At 39.6% G+C, this 25,374-nt stretch overlaps 1 protein-coding gene across 2 annotated transcripts in view; it reads right to left on the bottom strand.

The window, feature by feature from the left end:
* The window catches only part of GALNT1 (polypeptide N-acetylgalactosaminyltransferase 1), an 80,245-nt gene that overhangs the window by 13,895 nt on the left and 40,976 nt on the right, over window positions 1-25,374 (bottom strand). The window contains exons 4-7 of one of the 2 annotated variants that reach the window (XM_003995137.6): window positions 12,325-12,491; window positions 6,720-6,927; window positions 2,513-2,683; window positions 175-292 (exon numbers count right to left, since the gene is read on the bottom strand). In XM_003995137.6, coding sequence (XP_003995186.1) covers window positions 175-292; window positions 2,513-2,683; window positions 6,720-6,927; window positions 12,325-12,491 — 664 coding nt within the window. The remainder of the gene's footprint in view (window positions 1-174; window positions 293-2,512; window positions 2,684-6,719; window positions 6,928-12,324; window positions 12,492-25,374) is intronic. The other variant, XM_045042083.1, reaches the window with a different exon arrangement.

Genomic DNA, 25,374 nt, shown 5'->3' with positions numbered 1-25,374 from the left:
AAAGGAACCCTTAATAGTAACACCTAACTTTTTATGAAGTGAGGTTCTGGAGTCTGATGAAACTCAGAGTAAATTCAATTTTTATTTTTTATTTAGAGATACATAACATGAATAATTAACGCACACCTATATTTGAGGTTAAGTAAAAGATTATTTTTTGCAACGGGAACTTACCCTAAAGGAAATCTCTAGGTTTTCTCCTCCCCAAATATCCATTCCAGCATCATATGTTCCAATCTCCTGGAAGTAATCTCTGTCTATTGAAAACAGGCCTCCTGCCATTGTAGGTGTTCTGAAATCCAATCATAACTCTATACGGTCAGTTGTAAGAATTTAAAATTTACAATCAATTTTTGTTTTTAAAAGTAGTTATATTAACTGTATACAATGACAGAATAAATGCTTATTCTCACGCTCTTCAGAAACATTCATAGGCCCCTAAGGACTTTCCATGTTTTTATGATCTGCTTTTTGGTCTTCAGGCAGACCTACACCCACTGTGCTGACCGGTGGACCTACTCTTGTCACAGCCTGTGCCCTGACAGCCTTCTCTGCCCAGTCCCAAGGCCACTCCTGTTTTTAGTACCTTTCCTGGTCCTCAAGTCCTGACTAAGCTTAGTCACCTGAAACTCCTTAAATTGAGGCTAGTTCTCATAATTCTCTCCATCTGACTGTGTACCTTCCCACAGTTCCCAGCAACTACACTGACTATATAATCAACTAGATTCATGTTAGTTAACTCTCACACATGAGGTTTTAAAGTGTGGCAAATATTGCAAAAGATATAGATTAAATAGGACAAAAACAATGAGACTCTTTTCCTACACCTAACAGAAACCTTTAAGGAAAGGAATGAAGTACACAACGAAATCCATACACTCCTAAGGGGACTGTCATCCTGATCAAGTATGGCACACTCTGTGCAGAAGAGGAGCCCAATTCATCAGCACGTGACCCAGGTATGCAGAGTGGGTGGAAACGACTGGAGTTAAGCAAAGAAATGATAAAGAAGGAGGATTTAAATAAACAAATACCCATCAACCATTTGATTTCCATGAAAGATGTGTATGAAGAAAAATGGACTTCAACTAGAAGAAAATAATTAAGTTCCAGAGAAAAAGGAAACTATGGCCATCATATTTCATGATGAATTGTCGCCTGTGATTCCATGTCCTGAAATCTATGGATTCTAGGCTGTAAAGAGTGACAGCATTTGCCTTTCCAGTAGAAACAGTCGTTTCCACATAAAAGTTAGAATATACTTTGATTTTAGAAGAGAAAAAGAATGAGAAAAGCCTACTATCTTAGGAGGCAGAGGAAACAGGCCAACACCCACAGAGTTACCATTTAGTACCCAGGTTTCTTGCCCTGGGTTTTGAGCTATCTCTGCATTTCCTGGAATTGTATGCTCAATCTTCTGTTTGCACATGTGTATTTTCCCCCTATTAGAGAAGACTCACAGCTTTTATCAGACTTTTCAAAGAAGCCTACTGTCTACAAAATGTTTCAGAACCCCTGATTTAGATGGTGATTTCTTGAACTGTCAGCAAAAGAGTGGAAAAGTACCTTTGCTAGAAAAAGACTCTGGCAGGGCAGGAGACAAAGCACAGAATTAATGAAATTCTCCTCAGCTTGGCCAAAACAGGACTTGAGTTCAAGGGAAAGCAGGCCTGAGAAGTCCGGGAAGGGAGAAAGCTAAGGCGTGGTTGGTTCTGAAGGGGCTCTCAACCACTACAGAAGCAGCAGGCTGGTGCTGCTGGACAAATCCCAGGATGGCTCCCAGAGCTCAAGGTCTCAATTTCAAGGTTCTGAACAGCATAAAGATTCTTATCCCTTTCTGAAAAAAAAATCTACAGATGACCAAATATAAAACAAACGAAAAATCAGAATGTGTCCATGGAAATCCTTTTTTATACTTCTGTCAAGTCTAGTTATTTTTATATCTGAAACAAGCTTTTCTAACCTTATCAAGTCAGTAACTATCATCTGAATGGTACAAGTTGGAATTTACAATCTTATTTTTTGGTGCAACGACCCACTTTTAGGTAATATTTTCACATACCAACACTTACAATTAATTAAGGGACAGTTTAATTTAAAGCTAAACATTATTATCCTTAACAATTGAATCTAAGCATAAATCTGACAGATTTACAAAATGTTGTTCATACGGGAATGAAAAAACATATGCATGTTACCATCACTTTTCAGGTGCACTATTTATATAGATTTATATAAATGAAAAAATCTATATATGTAGGCTTATATAAAGAAAAATTCCAAATTTGTTAAATGATCAGAGTAAAAAGCCCTCTTTAAAATACTAATACACGTGAAAGATGGCTCTTAACTACATATATGGTATATACCTCGTGTATGTATGGTATACATTATATGAAGTATGTGCCTCATGTTTCTCAAAATACACTTAAAATCCTTTTGATAGGATTCCCAAAGCTTCGCTATCCCCCATTGATAACACTTTAGGGAAAATGTTTGACAAATCAATTACCTGACAGGAAGAGTCCGATCACCTTTCCTTCTGTCCATTTCTCTTTGGGGAACAGGATACCATCGAAAATTGAGCTTCCAGTTGAAGCCACCATAGGTCATATCAGAGCCTGCCATGTACTCAAAAGTATCATCGCTGATCACATCAATGATAGGACATACCACTGTTTTCCTAAAATCATAAAAGCAAACAAAAAAATCTTCACAACTTTCCTTTTTGAGGCTCAGTATAACAACTATAATTATATGCTAAGTGTGTTTAAAATAAAAATACATTCTATAATGTTAAAAGCAATGATAAAAAAATTTCCTGCTATATCTTACTAAGTTAGCATAATCATTTATCACACTCACTTGTAGCCATTGATAACCTTTCATTCCTTTTTAATTCATACTTTTACATAACTGCCACATATAAAAACAATCCAGGGGCACAAGGGTGGCTCAGTCAGTTAAGCATCTGACTCTTGATCTCAGCTCAGGTCATGATCTCACAGTTTGTAGGATTGAGCCCCTCATCAGGCTCTGTGCTGACAGTGAAGAGCCTACTTGGGATTCTCTCTTTACCTCTCCCCCCCCCCCCCCCCGCTCCTCCACTGCTCCCTTCTCTCTCTCAAAACAAATAAACTTAAAAAAACAAAATTCCAAATATTTCCAGTTTTCAAAAATAACACTTTTAATGACTACATAATCATTTTAAAATGATTACTCTTAAAATGAAAATTCTTGGATATGTGTGTTCCTTACAGTTTTTTTGTTATTCAGTTACTAAGTGAACATGTTCATATAACCAGTATTTTGCTTTTGCTTTAGGAGTAAACTTCCAGTTTTGTATTTCTTCATACAAACTGTCTGATCACAGATATTTAAATTTTTTTCTATTGGTTTTGTGAGTTTTTATGAATCTGAAAAAACTTCCACATGACCACAGCTCTTTCCTAGGAAAGGGTGCACTGCTCACAGCCTTTGGCAGCCACATTCTAGAGTATGTAACATCCTCAGCATCCCCATCTTTCCTGTCTTATTTAAGAAATCATTCCCAGTCCAAAATTATAAAGGTATTCTCCTATGCTGTCTTCAAAGAGAATTATATTTTTACTTTTTATATTTAAGTCTTTAATCCTCATGGAATTGATTTTGGTATGATAAACAGTAAGTATCCAACTTCATTTATTTTCCTCATGGATAACCAGTTATTCCAACACTATCTGATGGTCTTTTCATGGATAACCAGTTATTCCAACACTATCTGATGGTCTTTTTTCCTTCTGCTGTACTTACCAACGCCTCCTCTGTCATAAGTCAAGTTGTTGTGTAAACATGGGGTGGTTTCTAGACATTACTGTTTCACGAATTTATTTGTGAACTTCTGCATCAGTGTCACTGCCAGGGGCACCTGGGTGGCTCGGGTGGGTGTCCGACTTCAGCTCAGGTCATGATCTTGCTTCGTGAGTTTGAGCCCCACCATCAGGCTCTGTGCTGACAGCTCAGAGCCTGAAGCCTGTTTCAGATTCTGTGTCTCCCTCTCTCTCCACCCCTCCCCTGCTCGCACTCTTTCTCTCTCTCTCTCTCAACAATAAATAAACATTTAAAAAATTTAAAACAAATATGTCACTGCCACAATTAATATAGCCTCAAAATAAGTCTTGATATCTGGTAGAGCCAGCCCTGTTGATACTTCATCTTCTTCAAGAATATCTCACCTATTTTTTTAAAGTATGCATTTCTACATAAATGTTAGAATCAGCTGGTTCCTCCAAGAAAATTCTGTTGAGATTACAACTGGAAGTGCACTGAATTTCTAGATCAGTGTGGGGAGAACTGATATTTTTACCTTTCTATCCATGACTATTATCCTTCTCTCCACTTATTTTCCAGTAAATTTTAAATGTTCTATTTTAGGCATATTTTGTTAAACATATTCCTGATTATAGCTTATTATTTCCTCTGCTATTATAGAAAGGATCTTTTCTTTTTTTCTTTTTACAATTTATTTTCTAACTATTCCTTGCTGGTGTGGAGAAGGCTCTTCTATGGAGATCTTATATTTGACAACACTGCTAAACTGTTATCATCTCTTTTTTGTGTAAGATTTTGTTTTCCATTAAGAACACATCATCTGCAATTGACAGCACTTGTTTTTTTTTTTCCGTTTCCAATGTACACCCTTCTTATATTATTGCAAAACCTAAGGCTTCTATTAATACTGAGTGACAGTAGTTAATTCAGGGCATCATAAAGATGTTCTGTATATTTTTTAAAAATTTTTCAACTTTTCTCCATTAATCTGATGTTTGTTAGCTAAGGCTTTTTTTTTTTTTTTTTTTTTTTTTTTAGGCCATCCTTTCTCAGATTAGTAAATTTCCACTCTGTAATAGTTCACTAAGTACTTTTAATCATAAGTGATGTTCATTTTAATCATAAATGAACACGTTTTTCTGTATCTACTGAAGAGATCACAGATTTTTAATGATAGGGTTTTAATCATAGTTTTAGAAATGTTAATGACGGTGTATTATGTGAACTGATTTTGTAATATTAAACTAAACCAATTAGTCATGATATGTTCTTTTACATGTTTTTCATATAAAAATAAAAATATATGCTATAGTTATTTTTTTTACTCCTAGTAGACTCAGTTTTCTGGTATTTTGAGAATTTTGGGTTAGTGTTCATGAGTGGATTTGGATAATTTTCCACATACTTCCCTACTGTCTTTCATGTTAGAGTTCTACTACTCTCACAAAGAGTTCTCTCCTTTTCTATATACTCTGTTTACAAATTCTGTTTCCCCACCGCCACCCCACACCAAGGTTGAAACAGGCAAGTGTTCTTGGGTGCGGTGGGGTTTCTCTTTCTCACTCACACGGGGGCACAAGATCTTAGCTTTACACCGGTGTTTGCTCTTCATCTTCCCACCTCAGGCAGGGCCTAGGCCCGGTCTCCTATCTTCCTGTCGTTTGTCTATCTAAAGGCAGAGACGCTCTGTGTCTTCTGAGTTTGGCAGGAATTCTCCAAGTGAGAGCTGGCTTTAGTGTTTGGACCACTCTCTTGCCTCACTTTTGAGATCTGCAAAACTTCTGACTTCAGTGCCAGCTCAGCGATGCATTTAGAAATGCGTTCTATAACCCATCCAGCATTCAAACTCTTTCAGATGGAAATGTTACTCAGGACACCTAAGCCACCACACAGCCCCAACTAGAAGTTGTGACCGCCATTTCAGTCAACGCCTCTTTAGTTTGTCAGCTCCTCACCCTGCTTTCTCTCCCTGGGGCCAGGCTCTTGCTTATGTGTGCTCTTTACGCAAGCCAGTATTTCCCAAGTCAGTCATCTCCTCAAAGACAACAACTCACAGAGATATTCTCTTCCTTCTTCGGGCAGTGTTCTCCTCCCTAAAGCTGCTGTACCTTCTCGCTGTCCCAGCGCTGGTTTTTCCCTATTTATTCATCTCTGAAAGGGTGAGATGTAGGCTCAGCATTTGCTAACAAACAGAGCAGATGCAGTGGCTTGTGCCGTGCTTCACTTAACTTGTACTGAGTTCCCCTTCCTAAAGTCAAACCTTTATGTGGAGCTGGCCCAGGCTCAAACTGCAAAGGCAAGAAGAAATTCAACTAATCTGAGTCTAGCAGACTGAAGTTAGCTTCCCTCCTGGTATACAAGAACTGTGCCAGGGACCGGCAGTAGGTCACTCTGAAAAATGTGTGCATTGCTCTCACTGCTCTTCCTGCATCCTCAGAGATTATAGAGCTTTTCCATATACAATTAAGCACCTTGGGCTACGATGCTGATCTCCCCACCCCCCTCCTACTTCCTGCTGTGCTACAGGCTGAGTGCTGTAGTCTCAGTAAGGAAGTGGAGAAGGAGAGGTGACCTGCCTGCCCCAGTTTAGCCTTAGGCAGCAGGGGCGATCAAGGGTTTTATCCTACCTCTCCTAAGTTCACAGCCTTCTGTTCTGCTCCCAATTAATAAATAGAGCATGAGGTGCACATCTGAACAACCTGCTTCCTGATGCAGCCTCATCAACAAGACTGCAAACATTTCTTCACGGTCGCCTTCACTTTTAGTTTAGAGTGTTCTTCACGGGTATTTTAAAGCAAACTTTAGAGGAAATTACTTTTACATTTATTTAAATATACAGAATTCTGCAGCTTACCATACTGTTTAGGACAAACACACTGAAAACAAGTTTATAGACTCTGGAAAATTACCTGTCATGTTTGATCCTGGCTAAGAGAGGCTCCAGCCATCCCACTGTACATTCACAGTGAGCATCTAAGAAGGTGATCACCTGGCCTTTAGACACAGCAGCTCCTTTTAATCTAGCTCTGATCAATCCAGAACGTTGTTCCATTCGAATTACATGAACTGGTACTTTTAATTTTTTCACATAACTCTCTAGAGGTCTTTTCAGAAAGTCTGAAAAATTAACAAAACAAAACATCACATGAAAAGACCAACCCGGTGCTACCCAGATGTAAAGCAATTCTGATGTGCAGTATTTCCCGAACAATTTCAGGGAGGCCCCCTGACTCACAAACCCATTTCACAGCAGGGAGGCTTTTTCTTTCCTAAGAGCTCATCCTAGAGCTGCCCTACCTTCCTGCATGAAGACTTAGGAGAGAGCCTTTGGGTGCAGGCTCAGTCAAAGACAGGCAGGTCACCACGGTTCCCTAATACCTCTCTTGGCTCAATTCTGCTTTCTCCAACCATGCTTAAGTCTCAGGAACAGAAAGAAAGTAGTTCAAGAGCATTAAATCCAGACCTCAATAGAGAGAAGGAACAGAATACGTCACAGCTGTTAGAATTCAGGCAATTGTGGGATGTCGTCAAAGGCAGAAACCAACTGTCTTATTGATTACTACAGTCTCTGACTATGGTTCTTGTATTGGGAAGCATGGAGTGAGGTCAAGCTCAGAAGAGAAATGCTGTACTATAACTGCAAGACCAGAATTCCTTAGCCGACAAGTAGGTCTAAGTAACAAAGGTCTTAAGGGGGAATCACAAATGAAGGAAAAGGAGAAATCAGAAAGGATGAGGAAGTGGCTACATGAAACCAGCAACTATCCTGGAGTGTTCAAATAGAGGTTGTGCCCCTAAGCCAAGGAAGTCCTGCCTCCAAAATACATAACACTTTAAAAAGCAGAAAAGTCTCAGCTTCCTCAAAGCAAAGAGAAATAATTTTTTCAGATCAGGTTAGTTCATGGAATTTATGCCAGAGAAGCTATTGATGGTGGTTTGGTCAAATGTCTTTCCAACATTCCAACGACAGGATAGGTATGAGGATAATCTTTTTAGGGAAGGAAAATCCTGAGACAGAACTCCTGGGACTCCGAGGACTAGTTCTGTCCCACAGGACTCTAGTAAGGGGTAGGTCCCGGAGATCAGAGTGTATGCATTAAGGGGCTCTTAAAAGAGTAAACACGGGCATCCAAAGGGCTTCCTATGCCACACAAAGGGAAAGAAAAACAGGGATGACATGGTTCTCGCCTGTCTGAGCTAGAACGACTCAAAAATGAAATAATCAGGGACATGAAAATTATGAAAGAGAAAGGCCTATCTATCCCACTATGGAATACTGATTCCATTTCTGCTCATATATTTCCTAAAGTATCTGGGCTAAAAACAGTATCTGTAAAATACTGGGAGTAGAACTCGTACTGAGTCACCACTGTGATTTTATGAAGCAAATCTTAGGGTCAAAAAAATAGAACTCCATTCTGAATAACAAGGTGAGGACAGTACCAATCCCGGGGAAGAGGAAGATTCTGCAATAGCAGCTATCATTTTGTGTCTGTTTAGCATAGTGCCAGGCTCTTTGCACCAATTTAATACCATTTAATCCTTAAAACAGTAACCCTATGAGAATGTCATTACCCATAACTTAGACACAAAAATTTAAGGCTCAGAATATAAAATGAACCAATCAAAGTGACACAGCTTGTTGAGGGTTGGAGCCAAGATTCAAACCCAGGTCTGCCTGACTTCAAAGCCCATTTTCTCATCCACAACAAGAAATCCCAGAAGGGAACTACAGAGAGAACAACTCAGGACAGTACGATCACCTGAGCTAACACAAATTTAAATTACTTTATGTCCAGAGTTTGATGGACTCCCATGTGTTAGGGTGTGGGATATATTCTAGGGCTTCAACCAATTGAGGCTGGGTGTGTCATACACAAGATGTCTCCCGATAAGCTTACCCAAAAATATCAGACAGCTTAAAGTCTTCTTAAGAATCAAAGCAATCTAATTCCCAAGTCCCACGTCTCTGAAAGCTAAAATACTCTGTCCTGTCTATAAATAAAATGAAAAATGCATGATTCTCTGGTCTGGCAGCTCAAAAAAGTTGCTATTCCACAAATTTTCTTGGCATCTTTGTGGCCTTCATGCAATAAGGCTAAGAAATAGGTGTCCTCCTAACAGATGATATAGAATTAGGGACCCAGGGCGGGGTGGGGGATTAGAAACTACTTATTCAAGCCTAATTCTACAAAAAATGAAGACACAGAGGGTTAAGTGATTATGGGTCGAAGCCTCCATGTCATCTAAAAATAAATGAGAATCTTGTTTATTAGAATATCTTTATAGCTATTAGCCTATAAATGGCCCCCCAGGCATCTCTCCATCAGGGCGCATGAGGCTGCCAGAGAGTGTTTCCGGGGAAGTTTCATTGCTTCCAGCAACATCGAAGAAATCTTAGGCAGAACTCTACAGAGCAATAGAAAGAACAAGGAATTTAGAGTCTAGTAAATCTGACTCCTAACCCCTACTAAATAAGAACCTCTGCTTCCTTTTGTGTAAAATGAGAAAAGCAACAGTCATCTCAGATTAGGAACATGGTATCAGTTCTAGGTCTTAAGATAACCTTCTGAGATGACAATTACATAACTTTTGACGTGAATTAAAGACTCATCCTGACTCTGCCTTCATGACAGACCCTGTAAGCAGTGAAGTTATGAGACATGACGTACGTAGCAGTTAAGAGGTCAAGCGTTAGGTTTATGCTAAGCCTCATCAGTAAAACAGGGATAATTATAGCACCTGCTTCATACGCAATAAATGGGGCTACTGACAACTCAGCAGGTTAACTGCGCAATTGGGTATCCTGAGGCCATAAGCAAACCATGCACGCTACACGACCCAATTAGAAGTCCGCACAGACAAGAAGTAAGGGCGAGGATTAATTGGTAGATTATTCTTTCATTCACTCATTAAATTCTGGACTGTTTATGTAATAAGTGCTGTGGGCACTGAGAACAGGGAGGTGAGCACACAGCCCTGATGGAGTGTACAGTCTGGCAGGGGAGATGGTCGTTAAGCACATGGAGAAATAGTTAAAACTGATGACAGCCGTGGAGGAGTGCAGTGTTCCCAAACATGTTAGGAGGGACACAACCTGGTCTCCGGAGTTCAAGGAAGGCCTCTCTAAATATACCGTGATTCTGAGTAAACATCTGAGCTAAGCTGTGGGGATGGGGTGGGCAGGGAGTGGCTTGGGAAGTGAGCAGAGATGCAGGCAGAGGCCAGGGCATACAGGCCTCAGAGGAACAGTTTTAGTCAGAAGTGCCAGGATCACAGCCATGTGTTTAAAAGCTCACCATGCATACAGCGTGGAGAACGGATGGGAAGGGCAAGGGCGTCTGAGGGGAGACGGGACCAGCTAGTCTGTGTCAATAGTCCAGGTGAGGAGTGAGGGTCCTTGGATGTGTCTCATGAATAGAAAAGGCAGACTTACAGAGTTACATAAAAACAGAGTTTGCTCTAGTTCCTGGGCCTAACAGTTACCACCTAAAAAAGAGAACCAAAGAAAATTACCCTAGATAATTCTCAATCTGGATAGAAGGACTACAAACAACGATAACCACAAAAACACAATACCTAGTGGTTCCGAAATATCAGAAATGGCGAGCTACACACCTGAGGCTTTCCAGGCAGGAAGATACGGGAGAACCAGCCCATGACCCAGGGCTCTGGGACAGTACTCAGGGACCCTGCATGGTGACTAAGAGCCCCGGGTGGAGCAGTGAGGTAGACCTCTGCCCATGTTTTCTCTTACAGGTTTATACAGGCTGGGTGACTAAGAAGGGCCTACATGAGGAATGGAAAATATAGTTGGTATATGTGACTTTGTCACTTTAGATCTGTGGGCACATGTGTCTTTGATTAAACCACTTCCTACAAAAACGTACTATTCACACAGCCCTCTCAGGCACTCAACAGAATATTAGAGAATACAAAGGAGGAAATGGAAAAATAACTCATTTCATCTGAGGAAAAAGATCTCTCCTTGAGTATTTAATTTAGCAAATATCAACATGTAAGTAAAACAAACGTAAGTCACTTGCAGAATCGATGTTCATATATATACTGCTGCTGAAATGAACTTAAGCTTATTTTCTTAAAGGATTAATTAACTCCTGGCAAACAATTATCCACATGAGGATTTACACTTCTATTGTCAACAGTAACTATTTAAGTGTGGTATTCTTAATTTCCAACAGCTCACATGTTGACATTAATTACATTACATATTACGCTATTATTCAAATGCTTTGTGTGTTTATAAACTGTCTCCTTAATTACATCAAGGAGGCAAGCTACAAGGTACTCAAGAAGGTAGGACCATATATTATTCTTCATTTGTACTTCTATAATCTGGCAAAGTGGTGAGATTTAAATTGCTATTAATGTGCAAATTACTCCCCATAATTAAGACATGAAGTGATTGTGATTAAATTTACATATTTAGAACAGTCATGGAAGGAGAATGTAAAATACTTAGATAAACCATCTTAGTAGATGCAGTGATATTAGGCAAGAAAGATGGAAGCAGCAAAAGAGGCTGAAATAATGGTCAGGAAGTCTATGGCTGGTCAAGGAAGAGACATTTTATGTAGTTCCTTCCAAATTTTTGGAATATTAGGGGAACGAATACAGGACACCAATGATCCTCAATAGTGCTGTGGGGGGGGGGGGGGAAGCCTGGGAAATGCCAGGTATGTCTGAGTTTAACAGGTTTCTCTACAGATGGGACTTAGCAGAGCCTTCTCTATGCTACCTTGTGGTGTGAAATCTCCATGAAGAATTCAAAATAAACGATGTTGGCTCAAGGTACTTTAAATTAATACACCTTTCCCAAACAAGGACTTCATGAGACAGTTTGAGAGATTCTAAGCTTGTGAAAAACTCTGAGATCCCTAGAAGAGTATTTGGGCAAGAGTCACTGTATAGATTTATTATGAGATCAGAGTCATATTACATATCACTTTCTCATAAATTCCTTCCTCAGCCTTTTATATAACCAGCTATAGATCATTCTTGAACTTAGGAATGGAGAAAATGGGGAAATCTAAGAAGAATCTGGAGAACTAAGGCTTGCCCAGCCAAGACTCCATTTTCCTTGCCAGGGGTGCTTCCCTATGACACATGGAACTCAATTTCTCCATACTGGCTCTAAGGAGGTCAAGTCTCTCTCCATGGACTCACGGCCGCAACTTCCCAAAGGGAAAATTCTAATAACATTATGTGGGTTTTTTCAGTAGTTCTGCATAAATGTTTATATGATATAGCATTATTTCTTTTTAAAACAAGATTAAGTTGTAATACAAATTAAATGCTAATTAAGGTAATATCTTAAGTTTCTTTCACAAGGGTGTAATTTTTTGCATATGTGAATGAGTCCAAATGCCACAAACATTTTTAGGATAAATTAGAAGTCTGTATAAAATTGTTAGGTTAAAAATGATAGCGACGTTTCTTAACCATTAATGATAAAAGCTGTAGCATATTATGGCATTAAAATTTAAAATTTACCTCTTTCACTGGCATCATCTACTAGAACAATTTCTTCTAGCATGTGTCTTGGTGAGCGATTAATGACACTATGGACAGTTCGCAGAAGTGTGCTCCAAGCCTCATTGTGGAAAACAATCACCACACTTGTTGTAGGAAGATTATCTGGATACACCTTTGTTTTACACCTAGAGACAAAGCAAATGCCTTTATAAAAAGTGACTGTTAAAATAGCATACTCAATGCACCTGGAGTAGGAGGGGTATCAGAACAATAAAGACAGTTTGCTCTAGTGGTGGGACTCTTGGGAACTGTTCATTTAAGTTTTGGTTTATTTAAGTACCTATTTAAAGTTATATTTTTAGATGTAAATTATCTTAAAGATGTTAACTGTATACTTAAAATTAGGCACCTCTTCCTGGTCAGTGTTTTCTGTTGATTCAATTTAATGGACAATGTATTAAGGCGACATCATCAATCTGAAACTGAATGTGTCTCAAGAATCCAACTAAGACAAAGAAAAAAAAATGGAATCACTGGAATCTATGCAGTTTAATAATCTAAACAACAACAAAAAAACACTTTCCACAAGAGAACTCATATTTACTGAGTACTATTTTGTATCGGCAGAGAAGCTTCCTAATAATTCTTAGAAGTATCTGAGGACACATTTCACACAGGAGAAGATGAGGACAGACATAATGAGGAAGTAGCAGGGCCTGACTGAGGACTCCAAAGTCCATGCTCTGCTCAACCAAAACGTGTGACCCCCCCCTTCCTCTATGCTAAAATACCAATATGCATCTTGTGTAGTAAAGACCAGGTCTAGAAATGCAATCACCAAGAAGATCAAACACACCCAAAATATATGCACACAAAACCAACATATTAGTCATATGTTTCCAGCACTTTTTTAGGCAACACGCCCTCTCCCTCCAGTCTTGTTAGCTGGATGAAACTACTAAACCACAGAGGACTATAACAGCAGTTAGCAAGCAGACACCAAGGGATGCAGCTTAGAACATGAGCTCTCCTAAAAAATGCACGTGTAACTCTTTTGGTTTGGTTTGCAATCTGCAACCATCACTCCAGCCTTCTATTTCCACCTTTATTTCCTGCTCTCTTACAAGCTCCTCAAACCTTGTGGTCTCTCCAATCTCATCTGTTATCACCTGCCAGTGGGAGTGGAGAAAGGAAAGAAGGGGAAAGAAGTAAGAAAAATACCAGCGAAACCCCTCTTCTGAAGCAGTCATGATGACCTACTTACTCAAAGTCCCACACTAGGGCGGCTGGCTGGCAGCTGGAAGAAAAGGAAAATGGAAGGGAAAAGAGATGACAAGGGATAGGGACTGAAAGGAGGAGGAGGAGGAGCATTCATTGTGGGGGCCCCATCAACACTACTCCCTCTCTCTCCAAGGAGAAAAGGACAAACAGATAGCATCCATTGTCCTTCATTAAATCCCTCTTCAGCCCCTACCATCCTCTTGACCATTCTCCAAGTCCCCCTTCACAATGTGGTCTCCGTCACCTATTACTTATAACCTTACTCCTGTCCATTGGCCCACAGCCTCATTTCCACACCACATTCCACACCCCTCACCTTAGGTTCATTCCAAGCCCCACCAGGAGGCCACCACACAGCCTGCCGCCCTGTCTACAGCTCCTTCCAAGTCCAGGCAGCATTGGTGAGGCCCAGACAACCAGGTGTACAGGCCATGGGAAGGATATTGTGCCCTTAGCATTCCAAATAACACTTTTGCCAACAGCTTCCCATCAAAACTCTGTTATATTATAAATGGTGGCTAGATTATATACATACTCGGTACTATGCTTCAGATACATCACAGGTGAGCAAGTCAAGACACTCATGTTCTCATGGTGTTCATCCTGAACACCTGACTCACAGACTACCGGCACAGGACTCTGAAATCAGGAATGGCCTGTATATGAGTAAAGGGGGCTCAGAAAAAGTGTTTCTAATATTATTTAACTGAATCATATTAAGTCATATATGATCTCTTTTCTCAAATTAATCTTTACTCATTATTGTAGAATTGGGACACAGAAAACAGCCAAGATGACTACAAAGTTGTTGGCTTACAAAACAACAAAAGAGCAAAATCAAGACCCAGAAGATAATTAGGCAAAATGCACAGTGTATAAACAGTATGCATGGCTAGCAAGCAGACAGGAAGAAGAGAAAATCCCGAGAAAGCAAATTCTGCAGAAGAAAAGTAAGAAGCCAGATTTCTTGGAAGATACAGTAAAGAATTCAATTCTGGAAGTGTATGGAAAGGAAGACTTCAAAGAACACTAGAAATAGAGACTAAAATGGAAATCATTCACAAGAGGATGTAAGAATCAGAAAGCCAAACAAATATTAGGATCTGGACCAAAGGGAAAATAATTTCCTAAATCAAACAGTTAATAATTCAGAGAACACAGCAAATTCATAAATGTTCTCTCAAAGCAACATAGAAAATATAGAGAAAATATGAAAAAGTCAACATAACTGATATCAGAACACGTAACCCCCACCCCAAACTAGACATAAGGCTCTCGAAGAAAACCAAAGGTCCTTTCAGCCTTCTAGTTAAACTGTTCCCATGGAGGGACGACCTCTCCCCGTGGAGGTGAGAGTGGGGGATCCTTCTGGGGGCAGGACACACAGAGCTGAGGATGGGCAGGAAGGCCACAAGCAGCTTTCTTCCACGCTGTCCCAACAGAATCTTTCATCCTTAGGAATGAAAATTAGCCAGTGTAGGGTTGTGCTACTTAAATAGTTACAAGCAGGTTTAACAACAGGGTGTGGGGATGGGGAGAGAGGGAAAAGAGGTTTAATTTTTTACTGAAATATAACATACATACACAAAAGCAGACAGACCACAAGTATGCGGCTGAATTTCCACCAAGCAAATGCATCAAGTAGCCAGCACCCAGATGAACGACTGTTTATTTACTTATTTACTTCATCTGGCACCCAGATGAAGCCGACTGTGACCAACATCCCACAGGTTTCCTTTGTCCCCTTCGCAAGGTCACCACTCTGCTGGACCTTCAGCATTACAGAGGAGTTCTGTTTTTTTGTTTTTGTTTGTTTGTTTGTTTTTTGAACTTTATTTGAAAAGAATAATATAGAGCAGTAGTTCTCAAGCTTTTTTTCATAATCCCTTTATGTGTTTAAAAACTGATGAGCCCAAAGTGCTTTTATATAGGTTGTAGCTATTGACACTTACAGTGTAAACTAAAACAGAAAATTTTAAAACATAAGCATCCACAAACACGTATTACACTAGCTATCAGAGAGATGACTCATTACTATCACAGAGTGTGCCCATTATGGATTTATGGTCTCTTCGCTCTCAATATACCCTCCACTGCCTACTCTGTGGCAATGTAGCTGGCTCCTATAAGCATTTCTCCTTTGCAGCTGGCAAGAGGCATACAGAAGCTGTGCATGGCACACATACAAACAGAGGGTGTTGGAGGGACACTGCAGGAAGTAAGGACTTCCCTTCCTGGTTCCCGTGCGCTTTCATTTTTCTTCTCCTTCCCACCTTGTGGCTGCCAGTGGAATGTGTGGTGGACGCCCAGATGCGCTGTCTCCACTGAGTTTCAACAGCACCTACCCCCTCAGGCAGATTCTCAGCGAGTCTCCCAGCCACCTTAGCAGCTCGCTTCTCAGTTTTGGCTTCCTGCACCCCTAAAGGGGGGAGGTTCCTGTTTGCCAGTTCTGGCTCTGGTTTCCTGCCTCAATGCACTTCAAAGTGTATTTCCTGCTTATTAGGCCTGCCTACCAGCCCCCACTCTGGAGGGTACCATGTGCCAGGTCTCACCAGGAGTAACAGGTAAGATTTCCCTCTATCCAGTAACCAGTTATTACACATTCTCCAATGAAGTCTGAACCCCAGCATTAGGGAGGGGGCTCCCTTCCGAGATTTTACATTCCTTGGTACTCTCAACCCATGATATACTTTACAATTGTCTTTGCCTCCCTGCAGTCAATCCCACTATAGTTAACAATTATATTAAACTTTCTCTGTTCAAATTATTGCATGATTTCAGTTTCCCAGCTTGACCCTGATCCATATAACCTCTCAAACTCCACTGTGCACCAGCTGAGTAAGACAAAAAGGGTCAATAATTGTCTTGGTATTATTATGGAAACTTTTTGACCTTGCGGGCTCCCTGAAAGAATCTGAAGGACCTCCAAAAGTCCCAGCATCACACTTTAAGAAGTACTGATACACAGCATATTCTTTTGTGCCTTAATCCTTTCCCTCGACATTGTTTGTGTATCATCCATATTGTTATGGGTAACAGTTTTATTGCTGCACAGTATTCTTTTAAAGGACATAGAAATTATATATATATAATTATATATTATATATATAAATAATAAATATATATATTATTATACATATATTAGAATGAATATATATGAATATATTCTATATATATCTATATATTCTATATATAGATATATATAGATATATAGATATATATATAGATATCTATATATCTATATATATATAGAATGAATATATATATATATATGTATACATACATATATACATACATATATATATATTCATTCTAACACTGATGGACATTGAGGTACTTTCCAGTCTGGGCTATTATAAACAATGCTGGGGTGTCTGGGTGGCTCAGTTGGTTAAGTATGTGACTTCAGCTCAGGTCACGATCTCGTGGTTCATGTTGGGCTCTGTGCTGACAGCTCAGAGTTTGGAGCCTGTTTCGAAATCTTTGTGTCCCTCTCTCTGCGCCTCCCCTGCTTGTGTTTTGTCTGTCTGTCTGTCTGTCTGTCTGTCTGTCTCTCTCTCTCTCAAAAGAAACAAACATTTAAAAAATTAGAAATAAATAAAACTGTGAAAATCACTCATGTATATGTCTTTTGGTGACTACATGTATGCATTTTTGTATTTTGGGGCAATAAAGTATATATAGGCTCAGCTTTAGCAGATACCATAAAATGGTTTTCCAAAGAGGATGTAATAACTTACACTCTCATCAGCAGTATGTTAGTTTCAATTGTTCCACAAACCTACCAAGAGTGTCATTTTTTTAAAGACCCCCCCCACAAAAGGAGGTAATTAAGTTCTCTGAGTTTTAACAAATACAACAGTTTCATAAAACCACCACTTTCAGGAAACAGAACAATTTTACCTCCAAAGAACCCCTTTTGTTACCCTTTATAGTCTCACCCTCCCCTACACCTAACCCCTAGCAATCCATATCGGCTCTTCATTGCTATAGTTTTGTCTTTTCACAAATATCATATAAATGGAATTATACAGCATGTAATCTTGGAGACAGGTTTCTTTCACTCAGCACGTCTTTGAGACTCATTCAAACTATATGTATCAAAAGTCTGTTATTTTTTACTGAGCAGTATTCCATTCCAATCAGTGTTTTCATTCACCGGCACTTTCCAGTTTGGGGCTATTATGAAGAGAGCTGCTAAACACATTCATGTATCAATTTTTGTGTGATCATGTTTTCATTTCTTTAGGGTAGATATCCAGGGCTGGGCTTGCTGGGTTACATGGTAAGTATAACTTTGTAAGTGTAATTTTTAAACTGCCAAATTGTTTTCCAGAGATACTGTATCACTTTGCATTCTCACCAGAAATGTATGAGAGTTCCAACTGCCCTGGATCTTTGTCAGTGCTTACTATATTTTTTTATTGGAGCCATTTAAATAGGCATACAGTGGTACCTCATTATGGTTTTAACTGGCATTTCCCCAATGACTAATGTCTTTCCATGTGTTCACTTGCCATCCATATAGCATCCTGGGTAAGTCAAATCTTCTGACACTTTATCACATTCATTTTTTTTTAACTGGGTTACATGTTTGAGAGTTCTTCATGTATTTTAGATACAAGTCTTGTGTTGGAGGTATAGTTTGCCAATATTTTCTTCCAGTCTGTAGCTTTTTCTTTCACTCTTTTTTCATCAGAATCAAAGTTTTAAAATTTGATGAAGTTCACCTGATCAATTTTTTATTTTGTGAAATTATGCTTTTTGGTTTAATTTTTTTAATGTTTATTTAGAGAGAAGGTGTGCATAAATAAGCATGAGTAGGGGGAGGGGCAGAGAGAGAGGAAAGCGAGAATCCTAAGCAGGCTCCAGTGTCAGCGCACAGCCCAATGCAGGGATCGATTCTAAGAACCATGAGATCATGACCTGAGCCAAAATCAAGAGTCAGATGTTTAGCCAACTAGGACATCCAGGCACTCCTATGAAATTATGCTTTTGGCTTCATGTCTAAATACTCTATGCCTCATGCCAGGTCCTGAATATTCTCCCTAAAAATTATAAACATTTAGATTTTACATTTTAAAAAATGTTTAATAATTTTTGAGAGAAAGCAAGCGGGGGGTGGGGAGGCGGGGGGAGAGACAGGGACAAAGGATCCAAAGCGGGCTCTGTGCCGACAACAGCAAGCCTGATGTGGGGCTAGAACTCACAAATGGCTAGATCATGACCTAAGCCAAAGTTTAAGTTGAGTCTAAGCCTAAGCTCAACTGACCGAGCCACTCAGGTGCCCCCTAAACTTTTAGATTTTAGATTTAGATTTAGGATCCAATTTGAGTTAATTTTCATAAAACACCTGAAATGTGAGATTCACATTTTTGCATATGGATATCTAATTGTTCCAACATCCTTTGTTGAAAAGATGATCTTTACTGAATGGCTTTAACACCTTTGTCAAAAACCAAATAGCTATATCCCTGTGGGTCTATTTCTGAACTATGTAGTATTCTGTTCCACTAATCTATAGGTTTCTTTGCCAACAGCACTGTCTTGATTACTGTGGCTTTATAGTAAGTCTTTAAATTGGGTACTGTATTTCCTCCAATTTTACTTTTAAAAAATTATTTTTGCTATTTTCTTTGCCTTTCCAAATGAATGTTTAAATCCCCTGCTGGGATTTTGAGTGGAACTGTATTGAATCTACACATCTCCTGGGGGAGAACAGACCTCTTTTACGTGGAATGTTCCAACACAGCTAGAGAACTGAAACGTTACTTGTCTGACTCTGCTGGGCACTGCCTGTGCCTGTGCCTGTGCCTGTGTCTGTGCTCTAGGCCCAGCAGTGGGAGACAGGAAGAGAGAAGCATGGAGGATTCTACCCATGATCTGGAGACCACAGCTGTTCTGCTCTAAGAGATTCCCCTCCCTCAGAGTCAGCTGCTTGTCTGGCCGTTGCCCCCATGGCTGTGCTGCCCCAGCAATACTGCCTAGGAACTGGGATAGTAGAGAAGGGGAAAGAAAAAGAGACAAAAATAGGGGTGTTTCTCCATTAACCCCTAAGAGATCCCTTTCTCATTCCTCAGAACAGAAGGAGCCCTCCTTGGGGCCCTCCTTGGGGCCCTCCTTCTGCACCCAGTACATGTATCTGAGTTCTGGCCTGCCTTCAAGTACGATGTTGAACAGAAGCGGAGAGCACACATCCTTTCCTTGCTTCTGATCTCAGGGGAAAGATTTTAGTCTTGTACTATTAAGCATGATATGATACTAAAAGCATGCTTCATGAAAGAAACAATCAATCTGACTTCCTCAAAAGGTACAACTAAGGAAATGAAAAGACAAACCACAAACTGGGAGAAAATATTTAGAAATCATATTTGTATCCAGAATACATAAATGGCTCTTACAACTCAGCAACAGGATGACAATCTGATAAAACATGGGCAAAACATTTAAAGAGAAATTTCATTAGAGATGTAAGAATGGCCAGGGCAATCAGGTGGCTCAGTGGGTTTAAGCACCTGGCTCTTGATTTAAGCTCAGGTCATGATCTCACATCTCACTGTTCCTGGGGTCTAGCCCTGCATCAGGCTTTGCACTGACAGCACAGAGCATGCTTCAGCCCCGTCTTTCTCTGCTCCTCCTCTGCTCCTGCTCTGTCTCTCTCACTCTCAAAATAAATAAATAAACATGGAAAAAAAAAAAGGACATAAGAATGGCTAATAAGTACATGAAGATATTCCCAATATCATTGGTCATAAGGAAATGCAAATTAAAACCACAATGAGATACCACTTCACACCCGGTAGAATGGCTATAATAATAAAGACAGGTAAAAAGAGGTGTTGGTGAGGATGTGAATAAACTAGAACTTTCATACATTTTGCTGGTGGGAAGGTTCATGGTGCAGCCACTGTGGAAAAAAGTTTGACAATTTCTTAGTGAAAAATAAGGTTACCACACGACCTAGCAATTAGGAATCTACAAGAAAAATGAAAACATGTATCTACACATATACCTGTATACCTTCTTGTACGCCTATCTTCTACACAAATGTTCTTAGCAACACATTCGTAGTAGCCAGAAAGTGAAAACAACCCAAATGCTCATCAACTGGTGACAGGACAAATGAACTGTGTTGTGTCCATACAACTGAATAACTGTGGCTGAGTGTGGGAAGGCAGAGTGAATACAAATGGACACCAGAGATCTTTTGGGGGTGATAGAATTGTTCTAAAGTTATAATGTTTGCATAACTCTGCAAACGTGCTGAAGATATAACTGAATTTTACACTTCAAACGGGTGTATTTTCTTGTTACAGGGAAGATGGAGTAAGTCACTCCCCCCTGTCTCTCCCAGTGAAGGGCACTGTAACTCCTGGATACAGTGCACGGAGCAGCTTCCTGAGGGGACTCTGAAATGTAAATGGTAGCAGCAGCAGGTCAACCAGGGAAGGAGACCAGAATTCGAAACTTCACCAAACCAGTGGGGAGTCTGCTACTTTTGTCCTCTGGCATTAGCCAGCTCCAAAACTGGAGTGCACAATGGGTGCACTAAGGAAGAGCCCCAAGAGAAGCTCTCTGTTTTGGTCTGAGGAACAAGAAAGGAGTGTCCGAAAGGTCTTGACTCCTGTTCCGTTCTGTTTTTTTCCTTTCTCCCTCCTCTGCCATCCTCGCAAGTCTGAGTTTGAGCAGCGCTACACCGGAGCAGCGAGTCTCCTGGGAGGTGGGATGTCCGTAGAGATCAAAATTACCTGCGCACCATTATTTAGTTTTTATTTTGATCCAAGGCCATGTACATAGCTTAAAGAATAAACAGCTTTGCAAAGCTTGTTTTAAAAAGTTGTTCTCAAAAAAAAAAAAAAAAAAAAAAAAAGCCGTTCTGTCACCTGTCTGCCATTTTCTCCTTTCCCATAAAACAAACCACACGAGGGGCGCCTGGGTGACGCAGTCGGTTAAGCGTCCGACTTCAGCCAGGTCACGATCTCGCGGTCCGTGAGTTCGAGCCCCGCGTCGGGCTCTGGGCTGATGGCTCAGAGCCTGGGGCCTGTTTCCGATTCTGTGTCTCCCTCTCTCTCTGCCCCTCCCCCGTTCATGCTCTGTCTCTCTCTGTCCCAAAAAATAAATAAACGTTGAAAAAAAAAATTAAAAAAAAAAAAAAAAACCACACGCAATTCTTTCACTGCTTTCTCTTGGTATTTACCTCCATAATTCTAAATACTATATCTGAATTTTGATTTGATTTTCAGTTCTAGATATTACATATTGACTTACTATAGAATATAGGGCTTATTTCCTCCTATCCCCATCCTAACACATACACTTGCTACTCCTCAGTCTCCCAATATAGTTACGTTTGAAATTTGGTTCCCTGTTCTTTAATGTTCATATAAGGACTATACAAAATGCTATTTATAGCTGATTAATATATTGTGAATACTTTCCCTTTTCTGTACAACATTCCCTTCCACTTCACCCTGGATTATTTTTCCCCTTTCCTTAGTTTTCTATGTATTTGTCATTAATTCAAACACAGACTCTACAAATTATCTAAATAGTCTCTTAAGATGTTCAGAAGCATTAACTATAATATCACTGAAATCTTAAAACAAGCTCCCCTGGAACTTTCCAGGCTGGCTGCCTCTGTGCCTACACCACTGTCATCTGGGCTCTCCCCCTGCCACCTGTCTGTGGATTCTGTGAGCCCTCTGCACAATGCATCTCCTGGCTTTCATATCCTATGTCTTTCTCTTCCTTAGTTTACTGCTTTGTCTGTCAGAGAACACAGACTGAGAAAGGACGAGGGGAGACGGGCAGGTCTTTGAAACTATATCATCACTGCCACAGTAGACTGATGATGCCTTTAATGGGAGTAAGTTATATACTGAGGGGGAGCTGGAGTTGACTGAAAATCCCTTGTTTTTAAACGAGTGAAAACACAAGTGGTTTCATTTAGGTCTCTATGTACAACAGTAATTAAACAATGGCCTACATAACAAGCACTCTTGTTAAAAGTGAAAGAAATACTGAATAAACTCGAATGCTTGAATTTCACCGTGTGGTCTGAGAGTTCGTTTGAGGGCCTGCCTGAGTGACTCAGCAGTGTTTTGGGAAATAGATTATTAAATTTACTTAGCACAGTGTTCATCTCAGCAAGACTGGGCTTACCAGAGAATCAATTCACACAAACACCTAACAATTCAGGAATGTAGAAATCCCATGATAATTACTATTTATATTATTTTGCAACTGTTACAGTCCCATTATACTTTTAGGGCCTGAAAAATTATTAAAAGAGTTTTTATGCATTGCCCCACTTTATCCTTACAACCGTAAGACAGAGGCCTTCTCCCAATTTTACAGATGAGAAAACTGAGGCTTAGGGAAAGGGAGTAGTTTTACTCTAAATCAAGGTGCATATGCACATAATCCAATTCTCTTCTCTCTGTCCCTTTTGGCTATCGTTTTTAAAGTATTCTTCATCATCCACTAAATTCAGCCTGTGACTGCCATTTACCAATGACAAGTCAGTATTTCTTAAGATGGCTGGCCACCTGTCTGGCAGTGTTTGGCAATGTTCTATAATTTCTCTTCCGTGTGCTCTCATTCAGACAAGTTCAATGAAGATCCAGCCATAAAAGTGATGGCAGGGCACAGTGATTAAGATGACATGTTTTATCAAGGACAGATTTCACTTGGATCACTTATTAGCCATACTTTGCACAAATCATTTAATCTCCCTAAGTCCAGGTTTCCCTGCCTGTAAACTGGGCATATTAGTATTTTGCTCAATTGCTCAAATATGACCATGTGTGTAGTGCCTGGTCCATACTAAACACTCACTAGATGGCATCATTATTACTTTTTAAACATCTGAGACCAATTTTATAGGATGGAATTGCCACATTAGGTGACTTGGAATTTGCCTCAAACCTCGTGCCCTAAGATCACACACTACAAAAGTTATTCTGTGTTTTTAAGTCTTCTTGACTCTCGAACAATGCATTCTTTCCCCCAGTTTCCTGCAGGAAACGTGTCCTTGGAGATCCTATAAGACAGTAACGGTTCCTGGCAGGCACAGGATGGTTTGTACACTGCCAGCTATACCACTGGTTAAGCCTATGACTTAGAACAAGCAGGCCTTCTTAGGGTTCAGAAAAGGGGGTGGAAATGCTGCACTCTAGGGGCCATCCACACTGCTTACTCTTCCACCTCTGCAAACTGGCCTGAAGAAGATCTGCTGGCCAGCTTGGTTCACTGTAGTGCACAGACAGCTAAACATTAATCTCATGTTTCTCATTTCACATTCCATTGTAAACACACCTCAGAAGCCAGACGGAGATTCGTAAAAAGGATGGAGGAAGCATGCTCGCGGTCAGCTTTCATGAGACTCACACAGGAGGACCTAGAGCTCCCTCCCGGAACACAGGCCTTCTCCATATCCAGGTGCCACAAAGTATTCACAGCACTGCAAGTCCTCACGACAACCCCTGTTATTTTCTTACTGTATAGATGACGATCCTGAGGTATGGAAAGGTCACGGACTAGTCCAAAGCCACACAGCGAGTAAATGGCAGAGTGAGACCTGGACTTTGCCACTATCAGGATATTAATGAGAAATTTATTCAGGTATAATTCAAAAAAGCACAAAGGGAGAGAAAAGTAAGAGTACAATTTGAGAAGCTCTAGTCTATGCACATGAGTAATTCCAGAAGAACGGGCTGAGGGAATGGTGACATGGCAATATTTGAGATTACAGCCAGAAATGTCCTGGAATTGAAGAATACGAACACTTAGATCACAAGTATGCTATGAGCACCGAGCACGTAGATAAAGATAAATCCAAACAATGTAATTGTACAACAATGTAATTGACAATTACAATGTACCTGGGTCTTACTACTAAAGGAATAAAAATAAAATGTACAGCTTCCAAACAAAAGAGAGAAAAACATGAATACTTAAAAATTTTATCAACTGAAATGGTACCCATTAGCGAAACAGGAAAGGAGGAAAAAATGAAAAGGATGGTAAACAAGATTTATTAGTTGAACTTTATGAAACTCATTTTCATAGGTCAAAAATGGTTGAATATCAATGTCATATGGTTCAACCTAAAAGAAGCCCAAATATATCAAGTCACAATAAATGTAGATGCATCAAACTCACCTATTAAAAACTTATTAGGCCTGAAACCAATATTGTGCTGTATGTTAACTAAATGGAATTTAAATAAAATTAAAAAAAAATTATTATAATGAATTAAAAATATAAATCCAGCCATTTAGTAGAGATACACCTAAAATAAAATCACACAGATAGCTGAAAGAAAAAGAAAAAATAGTAGTCATATTAGGAAAATGTTACACAGACTAAAAGTTGTACAGTGATATCAAAACCAGGGTAAAAAAAATAATAAAGATATAGTGAACACTGGATTTAAAAACAACAATATACTATGCATTGCCATAAATTCAGCCAATGATGCAGCCTTGAAAAATAAAAGAATGAATTAGAGGAATTGTCAAATCCATAATCATAGTGGGAGGATTTTTTTTTTTAAAGACAATGTAATCAGAACCTAATAGAGCATGCACTCTAAAACACAAAAAATCCAGAAGTAGCAACCAACCAAACAATATTATTTTCAACTACAGAAGAAACAATTTTAAAAAACTGAACACTTTCTAGATTACAAATGAGGCTTTAACACATTTGAAATAGATCATGTTCATATACAGACCATGTTCTCTGACCATGACAAAATTAATCTAGGAATCACTAATAAAAAAA

The sequence above is a fragment of the Felis catus genome, chromosome D3 (assembly GCF_018350175.1).
Source record: "Felis catus isolate Fca126 chromosome D3, F.catus_Fca126_mat1.0, whole genome shotgun sequence".
NCBI classification, from domain to species: domain Eukaryota; kingdom Metazoa; phylum Chordata; class Mammalia; order Carnivora; family Felidae; genus Felis; species Felis catus.
This window is presented reverse-complemented; position numbering and strand designations above follow the sequence as displayed.